The sequence below is a fragment of the Diceros bicornis genome, chromosome 31 (genome assembly GCF_020826845.1).
Source record: "Diceros bicornis minor isolate mBicDic1 chromosome 31, mDicBic1.mat.cur, whole genome shotgun sequence".
Classification (NCBI taxonomy): domain Eukaryota; kingdom Metazoa; phylum Chordata; class Mammalia; order Perissodactyla; family Rhinocerotidae; genus Diceros; species Diceros bicornis.
In genome coordinates this window covers 1,650,605-1,663,966 of record NC_080770.1, presented here as the reverse complement: position 1 = coordinate 1,663,966, position 13,362 = coordinate 1,650,605, and the positions used below count along the sequence as shown (strand labels likewise).

Here is a 13,362-nt window from a genome sequence, read left to right as displayed (position 1 = left end):
TGGCTCTGCCTTGCCTCGAGGGTGTCTGCTGATGGATGCAGTGGTCCTGGTAGCCCGCACCCACCAGGGTTTGCAGAGTGTGGCTCTCAAGCTCCCAGCCATTCCTGAGGGTCTACTCTGCACAGTGCTGCGGACATAGCAGCGAGCCCAGAGCTGCCCATGGGGAGCTACTGCTGGCGCACCTCCTCCCAGCTTCCACCTGGCTGCTCACCGCCACCCCACCCCTCACTGGGCGGTGTACTGCTCTGAGTCACCTGAGGCTCCTGCAAGCCCACGCCTGGCCCAGCATCCTCCTCCAGGCTCCTCCCTCTCCAGCTCGGTGTCTACCAAGCAGCGCCAATCCAGCCTGTTCAAACAGAACTCCCCGCTGCCCGCCCGCCTCTCACAAAGGGCAGGACCCCAGGTCTCCTTCCTGTCCTCACCCCAGAGCCAGACCCCTTGCAGGTCCCCAGAGTTCTAGCTCCCAATGACATTCCAGACGCACGGCCTCCCTGGCCCCCGCTCCGGCCCACTGGCTCTCCTGCACTCTCTGCCCCGGAGCCCTGGCTGGGTCCCGGAGTGTGCCTACCTGTGGAGCTCCTGCTGGGCCTCCCGGATGGACAGGATAGCCTCGTGCAGCACCTGCAGCCGCCGCGCCTCCTTCCCACACCGAGGGCACGGGCTCTCGCAGCCTGGGCCGGCCGGCCGCCAGTCACAGGACACAGGGGACAAGGGGACACAGGATGGGAAGGGAGAGGAGAAGCCAGGATGAGCGAGAATGTCCTGCATGTGGGGACCCAGAGTCATGCCAAGCTCGGACCACGCCCCACCTCACAGGAGCCTTCAGGATGAGGCTAATGACACAGGGAGACCAGGGAGAGGCTGAGGGCTGTTTCAGGAGAGGCCCCTGGGCTCAGCTGGCCTCTAATAAGCCATGGGAGACAGAAATGGCCAAGGTGTGGCTCATCCACTGCAGAAGCGAGGACAAGGTCGGGGAGACACAGGCATGCCCCATGAGGGCAGCGGGCAGAGAGGCAGGAGCGGAACCAGAGGGTCACAGACAGATGGACACTGCCCAGCCCTGCTTGTCACACTGCCCCTGCCAGCCAGGGGAGGCGTCCTCGTCCTCTGAGTGCAGAGTTGGGGAGCCCCTGCCCCCTCCATGCCCCTTTGTGCCCCTGGGCTCAGGGAGGCTTCTGGGGTCCCCTGGGAGGATAGTCAGGGCCAGCCGCTTCTCCAGCCCTTCACACCCTGCAGGGGGGCCGGCCGAGGAGGGCTCACCAGGAACGAAGTCACCGTCTTCCTCCTCGTCCGAGAGTTCCGGGCAGGACTCGGGTGTGGAGCCGCTGCTCTCCGTGAGCTGGCTGTGGCCGGAGGGCTGGTCGCTGGCCTTGCGGAGCCGCCGGTCTGGGCCAGGCCCCTGGAGAGAGACAGAGCCGCTGCCGCTGGGAGCCCATGCACACCCACTGCATCCTCGCTGGCCTCTGCTCCAGCTGCACCTGTGGGGACCTGCCCTGCTGGCCTTGGGGACATGGTGGCACACATGCCAGGACAGCTCTAGAGAAGGAAGCTGATGGGGTCTGGGTGCACAGCAGAGGTCTGAACCCTGGCCCTGAGCAGCCACGCCCCCGCCGGGCCTCAGTTTCCTCACTGGAAACGTACAGTCCTGGCCTGTCTGCAGCGGGGCCAGGCCCGGCAAGTCGGTGCAGACAGGCCTGCCCGCTGCCCGTCGCTGCGTCGTGCCCAATACATGCAGACGTGATGGCCGTGGGGCGGAGGCCGTTCTGACCCGTGAGCCGTGAGGGCTGATTGCAGCCCACCGTGTGAGCCGTCAGCGAGGGGTCCCCCCACACTGAGGGGACGTCTCCGGAGGGACCCCAGGCTCAGACGGCCTCTAACAAGCCCCCAGAGTACAGGAGTGGCCAAGGCGCAGCTCGGTTCACAAGGACCACGGACACGGACCGATGCTCAGGGGAGCTTAGTGGAAAGAGCAGAACTGGGCTGCGGGTGCGGCACCAACAGCAGGTCTGTGCTCCCACAGAGGGGTCCGGTGGGTGCCTGGACGCTCCGCATCAGGCCTGTGTGGCCCTGATGAGTATCAGCGATGGGGAGGCGGGATCAGAGCCGGGACAGGTAGGGTCAGCGATAGAGGGGTGGGGTCAGACACATGACAGGTGGGGTCAGCGATGGGGATGTGGGGGTCAGAGCCGGGACAGGTGGATTTGGCACAGGGTGATCAGTGGCAACCACCCTGGGGCAGGTTTTGAGGCGTCGTGGGGCTGAGGCCGACTGGAGAGGCTGGGGAGAGGGAGGACGATGCAGAGGGTGTCAGTGTGGACACCTGCTGGAGCGGCTGGGGTGAGGGGCTGCAGCACGCGGGGGAGGTGAGAGGGTGGGACACATGTGGGTGGTGAGATGCTGCAGCACCTGTTTGCCGGGAGATTGGGGTCACGGGACAAGAATGGCCCTTCTGAGTCCGGCCCAGGCCCCTGCAGCTGGGGAGCACACCCCTCCCTGCCCCTCCCAGCCCCTCCCCGCCCTGGGGGAGCGCTGTCCTCGTGCCAGCTCTGCGCACAGTAGGTGCCCAGATGGCACAGCAGGTGCTGTTCAGCACGTGGCACCTGCAGCATGTGGGCTGGCCATAATGGGGGTCTGCCACCTTCCTGATGCCTCCTGGAGCCTCCCCACCTTCCCTCCTGCCCTGTCAAGCCCCAGGCATCTGTGCACATGCTGGCTCCTCCTCCCCCTACCTGGGCAAGTCCCGGGGCTGCCCCGAGCCTCGGTTTACTCATCTGTAGAATGGGATAATGTACTACTGACACCACAGAGGGCGGCTTTGGGGAGCTATGGGCCAGGAGCCAGTAGACCCCAGCACAGTGCCTTGCACACTGGGGCGCCCAGGAAACTGAGCGTCCTGCAAATCCAGGTGTCTTGGGTCCCCTGCTGGGCAGGGCAGGGATGGGGGGGGCAGAGGAGGCCCTGCTGGGGGGTGGTGAGAGTGTGACAGGGCTGGGGACTGGGCAGGACAGAGTAGGGCAGGGATGGGGGTGCAGAGGAGGCCATGCTGGGAGAGGAGGCATGAGTATGACAGCATAGGGGACCAAGATGAGGAGGGCCAGGCGGGTAGAAACGAGGGTGGGGGTGGCGGCCACATCTACAGCCTGACTGTCCCCTCCGGCTGCTGAGGACGATCCTGGGCAAGGGACGGGGGGGTGCTGACCTGGTGCCTGGGCCCCGGGCTGCGCAGGAAGGTGGTCTGGCCGGCCATGGTCTCCCGCTGCAGGGTGTGCAGGACCCCGTCTTGCTCAAACTGGGCGATGTCCTTCAGCGGGTCCCAGGGGCTGAGGCTGGAGGGTCCAGAGGGCATCCATTGGCAGGGTCAGTGGCTCTCGGGGTGAGGGGACCCCAGCCTGGCCCAGCCCTCAGCCTCCCAGCCACGGCCAGAGCCCCCAGGAGAATGGCTATTGCCTGTACCCCTTGTGCAGGGCCCACGTAAGGGCTGGCTGGGGGAGCCCCTATACGACCCTCCCTCCCCCATCACTCGCTCCTCCAGGGGAGCAGGAGCCCCTGCAGTGCTTCTCAGGCCCAGGGTGGGGTGCAGGTGGTGGGCAGTCTGCTGGTCCAGCCCACGCAGGCCCCCCAGCCGCCGCCCACCAGCACTCACTTCTCGTATCGGTAGCGCCACTCCTGGGTGGCGGGGTCCAGGTGGAACAGCTGTGGCTTCCAGGGCGTGAGGCTCTGCTGGCGCTCGCGAGTCCGCTGCCGCTGTGCCTCCTCCAGGGAAAACTTCTCCTCTGTGGCCTTGTGCTGGTCACCCTCGCAGATGGCCCTGGTGACGTGCTGCCAGAGCCTGTGGGCAGGGCACCCGCTCTGAGCTGGGGGACTTGGGCAGCCGCAACCCGTCAGCACTGGAGGGAAGGCTCAGAGCAACCTCAACTTGATTGCCTCCAGTGACAGGGAGCTCACTGCCTATCAAGGTGCCTGTTTCTCCTGGGGCGCTGTTTATTCACCATGAGATTGTTCTTTCCTACGCTGAGCTCACACCTCCCGCCAGCAGGGACCTCCCTGTGGAGCTGCTGCTCATCTACCGGCAGTGACGGGCTCCAGGGCCAGCTCTTCCCCAGGCCTCACCTCCTCTCCCTCCAGCTGCCCCCAGCAGGACATCTGCCGTGAGGGGTCCATTCCCCCTGACAGGGACATCCTGGGGACGTGCTCACAGCATTGTAACCCTGCCGACCTGGAGAGTAGCTGCCCGCCCGGCCACACCATGCTGGGGTCAGCGGCGTCCCTTGGGACCCGGCCTGGGCCTCACCTCTCTGACTCCAGCTCCGTCTGCTCCTCAAACAGCACGGTGTGCCGCTTCAGCCTCTGCCCGCGCACCTCCCTGCTTGGGTTCCAGAAGAGCTCGGTGCCTCCTCTCCCCTCCTCCTTGATAAACACTTCTCTGTCCTGCCCCAGATGGCCCGGGCGGGGTCAGAGGTACTGGCGTGATGGCCGTCCCATGCCCAGGGGCCCGTCCGTGCCTGTCCCGGGGGCGGCCTCTTACCCAGTGTCCCGAGAGACGCGCCAGGACCTCCTCCCCCGACACAATCTTCCCTGTGATCTGGTTGATGTTTGTGCTGCCCCCAAAGAAAGGCTGTGGGGACACAGCCGAGATGGACACCAGTGAGGGGCAGTGGCCTCTCCGTGGACGCTTAAACCCCTCAGCGAGCTGGAGGGAGGAGGAGGCCCCTTCCTCACCAGGAGTGGGGGGGTAGGGGGATGGGGGGGCAGGCTCTTGGCCCCCAGGGCATGGGAGCCCGGCTGGGATGGGACTCAAAGCTGGAGGCGGCCACACTCATCCAATGGCTCAGCCTGAGCTCAAGGATGCAGGGTCCCCGCCAGGTGTATGTGCCGCACGGTGGGAGGGGGCCTGGGCCTGTCCTGGCTCTGCTGGTTGGCCTGCAGGCAGCCCCTTCCCCTCTCTGGGCCCGGCTGCACCACGGGGATACCAAGAGCTGCTCCCCTCATGTGTATCTGCTCGGGAAACCATCCTTGGGGCATGGAGAGGGCCAGAGGGGGTACCCCAAGGCCTTGCTCCTCCCGGGCTGAGCCCCACGTCCCCCGAGGCCCTCCAGGTGGCTGAGGGTGCTGCGGCCAGTACTACCTTGAGCTTGAATTCCAACTCAGCTTGGAGGTTGTTCTTCTCGCACTCGATGGTCACCCTGCCGCCCAGCTCCATGGTCATGGTGCCATACAGGATACCTGAAATACAGCTGGTGGGGGTCAGGGGCCGACCGGTCCTGCCAAACCCCAGGCCACTGCTGAGTCCCAACCCAGCAATGCTGACTCCTGGAGGCCTGTGTCAGGCCCTGGGAAGGTGAGAAGGGCCAGCGGAGAGGACAGGAGCTCCTGGGGGCAGAGCCGGCAGGATGGAGAGGAGCTTGTCAGGGGGAGCAGAGCCTGGGGGCTGTGCCTGGTTCCTCAGTGACCAGCTCCCCCAGAGGACAGGGTCTCCACCACCAGGGCCTCTGCTCCTGTGAGGTGCTCCATCCAGGAGACGCCCCCACCCTTGGCTGGCCCTTCCCCAGGAACCCCCTGTTCCGGGCCCCCGTGAGACACTCATCACAGTCTGTCATTTGGCTCTGCAGTTCCTGCCCCAACGTGGGCTCCCAGCAGCAGACGTCCTCCCTCTCACTGCTGTGCCCAGGATGGCCTGCACGGAGCCACGCCAGTGCCTGGGATGTGCCTGGCATATTTTTTTAAATTAATACATATTTTTTTTTTTAATGAATGAGGGAAAGAATGAATCTTCCATTTCTGGCCATATGGAGGACTTAATCTAATGAAAGAAAGAAAAAAAGAACCATTCCCACTCTAAAACACTTAGCAACGTGGGATAAAATATGTCTTTCAAAAATGCAAAAAAAAAGACAAGCTAATTGAAATATTAACATGCCAGAAACATCCCCCAGATCTCTCTGTGCACGTGATGGAAAAGGAACAAGACTAGCAGCTCGCTGTGTTGGGGTTACGCGGCGGGTCACTGTGCTTTCATATGTGCTCGAAGTTTTCCATAATAAAATGTTGAAAAGACATATAATGTTCTCTGAAGCGCACTGGTGAGCAGATGAGCAGGTGAGAAATAAAAGAAATCCCCTGAGAGAAAAAACAAACAGGAAGGAGAAGAAAGGGAGGGGGAGGGGGAGGGGGAGAAGGAAGAGGAGGAGGGACGAAGGGGAAGGAGGATGAGGAGCCGAAGCTGCCCTGCTGAGCAGAGAGGGCATGTGATCTGAGACCTGGGATTCCAGGTTCTTTGGGGAGCAGGAGAGAGGGGCCGGGCCGGAGCAATGTGGAGAGTGTGTTCTGAGACATTTCCAGAAAGCTGGGCTCTCACGTGGCTACCCCCTCAGCACAAGGGAGGGAGCTGCAGAAAGTCCCTCCACCACAAAAGGACAGGGAAACATCCGTACTGGGCGTACTGGGTGGGGCTCTCGGGGTTAAAGATAAGAACACCCCACCCCCCGCCCCCGCCGTGAGTTTGAGACTCAAATGGGCACTTCCTGGGTGGCCTAGAAACAACCTACTATACGCAAGAGCCAGGAAAACCCCAGGAGAATTAGAATCTCAAGGTCTTCATGTACACAGCCATCACTGAACAAGTCTTGATGGAGCGTCTCCTAAGGCACTGCTGTGGGCAGTGGGGCCGGAGTAGAATTACGAGACAGAGAATATAAAACAGCTGTGTCTGCAGCGTTTACAGATTTCTAAGAAGGAGTTGCAAATGTGATCAAGGAATGCAGTACAAGTATAAAAGAAATAGGCAGGTTTGAAATGGAACCAAGCAGAACTTTTAGGGCAAAAACCCCCAAAACATCGAAATTGAACTCAGTGGATGAGTTAATATCAGGTTAACCAGAGTTGAAGGTAGCTCTAAAGAAATTATCCAGAATGCAAAGGGATAAAAGATATGAGATGCAGGGCATAGAATGTGACAGTTTGACTTATGTAAAGTTGTGGTTCTGGAAAAAAACTGGAGAAATTGGGGTGAGGCAGTATTAAAAAAATAATGGCTAAAAAATTTCCAGACTTGATTAAAGCCATGAAATCTCAGATTTAAAAAGTCCAAACCAAGAAAAACCCTCAAGCAGCAAAAATAAAAAAGAAATCCAGAGCTATCAAGCCACAAAAAGGCATCGAGGAATCTTAAATGCATGTTGCTTAGTGAAAGAAGCCAGAGTGAAAAGGCTGTATACTCTGTGATTCCAACTCTATGACATTCTGGAAAAGGCGACACTATGAGACAGTAAGAACATCAGTGGTGCCCAGGGGTTGCAGGGAGAGGAGAGGGATGCATAAGCGAATTCATCTATTTACATATTACCATAAGAGATTCTTAGGGAAGTGAAACTATTCTGTGATGCTCTAATCGTGGAAACAGGTCATTATGCATTTGTCCAAACACACAGAATGTATCACACAAAGACGGAACCCTAATGCAAACTGTGGACTTTAGGTAATATGTTCTGCTCAATTTTTTTGTAAACCTAAAACTTCTGTTAAAAAAATAGTCTATTAATTAAAAACTAAAAAAGAAGTCCAAACCTTGACATACTATAGCGAGATTGCAGGACGCCAAAGAGAAGATAAGAGGAGAAAAGTAGATGATGTAACAAATAGGCTGACGGCCGACTAGTCATCAACCACAGTGGGAACCAGAAGGCGATAAAACGCTTTCGAAGAGGAGAGCAGCATAACAACCTTCCTGGAACTCCACACCCAGCTAAAAGGTCACTGAAGAATGAGGGTGACATAAAGCTGTCTTCAAGCAAACACCGAGGGGCCAGCCTGGGCTCTGCCCTCCAGGGCAGGGGCGGCGTGGCCTCTCACCTTTGCAGTGGGCGTAGGGCATGGTGAGGGTGTAATCCTCTGCCCGGTTCAGGAAGGTGAGCGTGGCCTTGCCGTCCAGCAGAGCCGACAGCGAGTTCCCTGCAGAGACGAGGCAGTGGAACCAGTGAGTGGAGACGGACCCTCGGGACCCCAGGGCCCACCTCCTAAGTCACAGGGTCTGAGTTCCTTTCCAACAGGTGGAAAGAGTCCCCAGCATCTCCAGCTGTGTGACTGTGGGTGGGTGACTTAACCTCTCTGAGCCTCAGATTCTGTACAAGCCCTGTTCAGGTGGCACATGTCATCCTTCCTAAGGAGTTACTTAACTCGCTACACGTTAACGTTCATTGCAGTTACTAAAGCAGGATTCTTGGGTGGAAGTGGTCCGAGCCCTTGCTCCGAGTTTAAACACTCCTTAGAGGGGTATGGCCCACTGTGGGCTGAGAGTCGCAGCCACGGTCAGCGACGGGAGCACGGGGGTGGGCAAGGGGGGACCGCCCGTGCCCACCCTCTGCAGGCCGCTGGGCACACAGAGGTACTCAGAGCACCTGCTCGCCAAGAAGACCATAAAGAAATGACGGGAAAATGGAGACACTTTCTGAGCACCCCCGGTGCCCGGCCCTATAGTGGCACTGCCGACAGAGCTATCTGTGATGGTGGGAATGTTCCGCCCTGCGCTGTCCCTCACGGGGGCCACCAGCCACACGTGGCTCCTGAGCACAGGTGACGTGGCTGCATGTTAAGTTTTATTTCATTTTAATCAATTCAAACAGCCTGGTAGTGGCTAGCGGTACTGACTGGACAGGTCGGCTCTAGACGGCACATTTCCACGCGGGGTCTTCCTCGTAACCCTCACGGCATCCCTGCAAACGGTGCCCACTCTACGGCTGAGGGCTGGGGGGCCGGGGGGCTGGGCTCTGCCCGACTCTAGGTTCTGGGCACTTTACCACCCACGTGGTCCCTGACTAGGAGAGGCGGGGAGGGACACACACTCGGCCACCACGTGAGGTCTGGTGACCTCCGGCTCCAGGAGCCGGTCCTGCTCCCACTTCCCCAGGCCCCGGGGAGAGCCCAGGGGAGCCCTCTCACCGTAGAACCGGGACTTGGCCGTGATGCTGCCGCTAATGCAGAAGCCGTCCTTCCGGTTGCTGACATGGAAGGCGGACACGGGCGGGTGGTGGGACACCTGTGGGCAGAGAGGCTGCTCCAGAAATGGCCCCAGCAGTGGGCAGCCCCTGGGAGGCCAGAGCCCAACTTCCTGATGAGAAGCCCCCCGCCCAGGGCATTCCTCCTAGCGCCAGGGGTGGGCATGGGGCGTTTCCAGCTCTCACTCTTGAGCCCAGGGAAGCCGGGCCTGAGTCCTGGGGCCCAGGGGCAGACGGGAATCCCCGTACCACCCCAGAGTGCCCCTGAAGGAAAGAGGATGTGATGTCCCCTCTCTGAGGAAACATTCTGCTGTCACAGCCGCGGTGCCGTGTCTGCACCTCCTGGGAGAATCCCCGTTGGCATTCAGGGTCAGATCCATCTCTGCCCACTGCCAGGGTCCTGCCCACTGCAGAGCCCAGAGCCCAGCCCAGCATTCCCCGGGGTGCGGCTGGGGGGCCTTGCCTGCTCCGCTATGTAGAAGGTGTGGCTGTTGGTCTGGGGATGGAACCAGCAGCAGCGGAAGGTCTCCCCCAGGATGGGGTTGTAGGGCTTCTTGATCCCCTGCAGGTAACGAAGGAAGAGCCTCGTGTGAGGAACCGGGCGGGCCATGGACCCCATGCAGGGTGGGTGTGGACGGAGGGACAACGCGGGGGGCTGCCCCCTGGCCACAGCCCCGGGCATCTGCAGGGAGGAAGTCTCTAGAAGGGCCTGGTTTGCCTCTGGGAACAGCAGCCCCCTTCTGGTCTGGGGAGACTATGCTTTGCCAATGATATACATTCTGGGGGGACAGCCTACGAGGTGTCCTGTCCACTTCTTGACCCTGAGGGGAACAGGAGACCTTGACCAGGTCCCGCTCTCCCTGGACTTTGAGTAGAGCCAGCACACAGCCCACTCAAAGCCCCACTGGCTTCTAATGACCTTTTAAGTAACACCCCAAACCCTCTGGCCCTGTCTACCTCCCCCCACCCTCTCACTCTGCTTCAGCCACGCTCCCCACCTTTCTGTTCCCCAAACGGCCCACGTTGGTCCCCACTGCAGAGGGAGCAAGTTTCTGTCTGGAGAGCCTTCCTTCCAGGTCTCCACGGGGTCCAGCTCAGACCCCCGATCTGATGTGAAGGAACTAGGTTACTCCCTTTACGCGCCCCCCTCCCCTCCCCAGATCTCCCTCACTTCCAGCTCTTTGCGCATGTGTCAGCCTCGCCCTGGAGGCTCCATGAGCGATAAATGTTTGCAGGATGCTCTGGAGGGACACCTGCCCCAAGCCTCACCTGCAGCCTCCCATCAACTCTTCTTCTGCTGAGCTCCCCAGTCCATCTCTGAGCTGACCCTGCATCGCCCGACTGTCCCATCCCAGACAGCCTTCTGGAGCTTCCTCTTCTGAGAAGTCCTCCCGGAGTGGTCCCTTCCACCCCAACAGACCACGCACTCAACACAGCTAAGTGTGCGCACACACCTGGCCCTACCAAGGGCCGTGGGGTCCACCTCCACCAAGCCCAAGCCTGTAGCCAACGCAAAAGGCCCCAGTAGAGTCAGGAGCCCTGGTTCCACTCCCAACCCTCTGTATGACTCTGGGCCGTCCCTTTCCCTCCCTGAGCCTGTTTCCCCAGCTGCACGATGATGAGGTGGCGCCAGAATCGTGGCTTCAAACCTGCATCCCAAGGAACCCCACGGTTCCAGGGTGGGGTCAGGGGAGTGGGCGGAGCTGCAGGCCCCTCCTGTCACTGCAACCAGAGCAGCCCTGCCCTCGCCTGAGCCTGGGTTTGGGGCTCTCAAAAGAGGATCCATGACTAAAAGACAAACGACGGAAATCACGGTCCCAGGGTCCTTGCAGTTCGGGGTCGAAAGCCCCTTTCCTGGCACATGTGTGGCAGCCGTTTCCTTGATGGGGAGGAGCACCCTGGGGGCCTGGCCTGACTGGGCCAGGGGGCCCCTGTGTGGGAAGTCAGGGCCTGCCCCCATCTCTGGCTGTCTGGGCCCACCGTGGGGACCATCCGGATCCTTCAAGGCCATGTAGGGTGGGCGATGGCTCAGGGACACAGGGGGGACCACCCGCCCTGGCTGCCGCTTACCTTGGGCTTCTTGTAGAAGCCAGACAGGTACCAGCGCAGCACGAGCTTGATGCGGCTGTAGGCGTCCTCCTCCAGCGCAGCCCTGCGACGTGGGGGGACCCCTGACTCCAGGCAGGGTCCCTGCGCCCCTCCTCCCTTTCCCTGCCCCTCCCTCCTTCCATGCCAACCTCTATCCACTCGCTGGAAACAGGCCACGTGGGCTCCTCCTGTCCTTCCCAGCCCTGAATTGGGGCGAGTTTCCCAACCCCCTGGGAGGTGGGTTCTCCACCTCACCAGAAACTGTCAGAGCCGCTCCAATGCTGGGGCAGAGAAGATGCTCCTGCCTCCACGAAGCTCCCTGAGTGCTCCCACCCTCACCCAGCTCCCTCTTGTGGGCTCCTGAGCCAGCAGCCCCCTTTCCAGCTTCTATAGCCTGCTGTGTTCAGCCTGAAGGTGCCAATGCCGGGGCTCAGGACTTGGGGCTCATGAAAGATGCTCAGGGCAGACCCCATGCTCACATTTGATGGTCCGGCCCTGACTAGATGGACATGGAGCCGCCCCCACCCTCCCTCTCCACCAGCTCCCCCTGGGGCTGGTCTTGGAGACTGGGCCCCCTTGGAGGGCTGAGCCAGCAGGGTCAGTGGACGGAGCTCAGCCCAGAGCCCCAGGGACCCTCCAGAAACCTGTGTGGGGCAGGCAGGGGCGGAGGGAGGCTGGGGGTCTCTGGGCACACACGTGTGCGATGGGCCCCCTCCTGGCTCACCTGGAGAGCAGGTCGGCGTGGTAGTAGTAGTCAGAGAGTTTGTTGAGGAAGGAGCGGGGCTCCAGCACGAACGTGGGTAGCACCACACGGGACAGGTCCATGCCAGGCCGTAGCTGCTTCAGCAGGACCCACATCAGGCTCTTGTTCTCTTCGGACACCGTCTCCACCTGGGACGCCTCGCCCAGCTGCTGGCAGAGGGGCTATGGTCAGGCCCCCAGCTCTGGCTGCCCAAGGAAGCGGGAGGGGTGGGCAGGACAGCGGCAGCTGGCTCTGGCTGGAGGAGGCGTGATGGGAGGGGGCTGCTGCAGTCCACCACCCCATCAGGGGAAGCCCCTGGCCTGGCCCCACCTGACCCCTGCACTTTCCAGAACGTGTCCCACCCCAGCCTGCTGGGCCCTGGCTCCCTCCAGCCTGGCTGATCTGGGCTCTGCCCTGGGTCTGTGCAAACCCCCACTCTCTGAGGCCAGGGTGGAGCCTCCCCCACCTTGGCTGCTGAAACCCATCTGTGGATTTTGCAGGACTCTGCGCCCATGGCAGGAGGTGCCATGTGCATGGGGAGACCCCTCTGGCCCACAATCTCCATGACTGCCTGGCAATGCAGGTGCTTCAGGCCTGCACTTCCTTTAAAAAGGAGGCCTCCGTGGATCGCGGCGGGCTCAGAATACACAGCTCTTGACCCCCAGCCAGTGGTGGCAGGGGGAAGCTGCAACCAGATATTTTCAGAATGAGGAAAAATAAGCCCATGCCCTCAAGCACTATGCAAAAATATATTAAACCTCCAGACCAGAAGGAAAATGACAAGCACCCAGAAATCAATGCTGAAGGCACAGAAATTTATAACTGAAATGACAGAGAATTCAAAATAGCTATCATAAAAAAGCTCAATGAATTACAAAAAAACACAGATAAACAATTCAATGAAATCAGGAACTTCTTCACAAAAGAGATTGAAACACTAAAGAAAAACCAATCAGAAATGTTGGAGATGAAAAACACAATGGAGGAGATAAAGAAAAATCTGGAACCTTTAAAGAACAGAGCTGACAATATGGAGGAAAGAATTAGCAATATTGAGGATAGGAATGCAGAAATGCGCCAGATGGAGGAGGAGAGAGAACTTAGACTAAAAAGAAATAAAGAAATTCTCTGAGAAATATCTGACTCAATTAGGAAACACAACATAAGGATAATAGGTATTTCAGAGGGAGAAGAGAGGGGTAAAGGAGCAGAGAGCTTGTTCAAAGCAATAATAACTGAGAACTTCCCAAACCTAGGGAAGGAGCTGGAAATACAAGTGAATGAAATCAATAGATCTCCTAAATGTATCAACATGAAAAGACCCTCTCCAAGGCATATAGTAGTAAAGCTGGCAAAAGTCAACAATAAAGAAAAAATATGAAGGGCAATGAGAAAAAAAAAAACATACAAAGGATTTACTATCAGCCTCTCAGCCGATTTTTCGGCAGAAACTTTACAGGCTAGGAGAGAGTGGAATGATATATTCAAAATTCTGAAAGACAAAAACTTTCAGACAAGAATACTCTATCCAGTGAAAACATC

General features: G+C 59.3%; 1 protein-coding gene across 2 annotated transcripts in view; it reads right to left on the bottom strand.

Moving 5' to 3' along the window:
• The window catches only part of OSBPL5 (oxysterol binding protein like 5), a 75,050-nt gene that overhangs the window by 2,471 nt on the left and 59,217 nt on the right, over positions 1-13,362 (bottom strand). For both annotated transcript variants that reach the window (XM_058526129.1, XM_058526130.1), the window contains 12 exons: positions 11,803-11,987; positions 11,061-11,142; positions 9,454-9,552; positions 8,935-9,031; positions 7,849-7,947; positions 5,126-5,223; positions 4,526-4,615; positions 4,292-4,428; positions 3,644-3,829; positions 3,200-3,326; positions 1,261-1,399; positions 569-671 (listed from right to left, as the gene is read on the bottom strand). In XM_058526129.1, the coding sequence (XP_058382112.1) occupies positions 569-671; positions 1,261-1,399; positions 3,200-3,326; positions 3,644-3,829; positions 4,292-4,428; positions 4,526-4,615; positions 5,126-5,223; positions 7,849-7,947; positions 8,935-9,031; positions 9,454-9,552; positions 11,061-11,142; positions 11,803-11,987 (1,442 nt within the window). The remainder of the gene's footprint in view (positions 1-568; positions 672-1,260; positions 1,400-3,199; positions 3,327-3,643; positions 3,830-4,291; positions 4,429-4,525; positions 4,616-5,125; positions 5,224-7,848; positions 7,948-8,934; positions 9,032-9,453; positions 9,553-11,060; positions 11,143-11,802; positions 11,988-13,362) is intronic.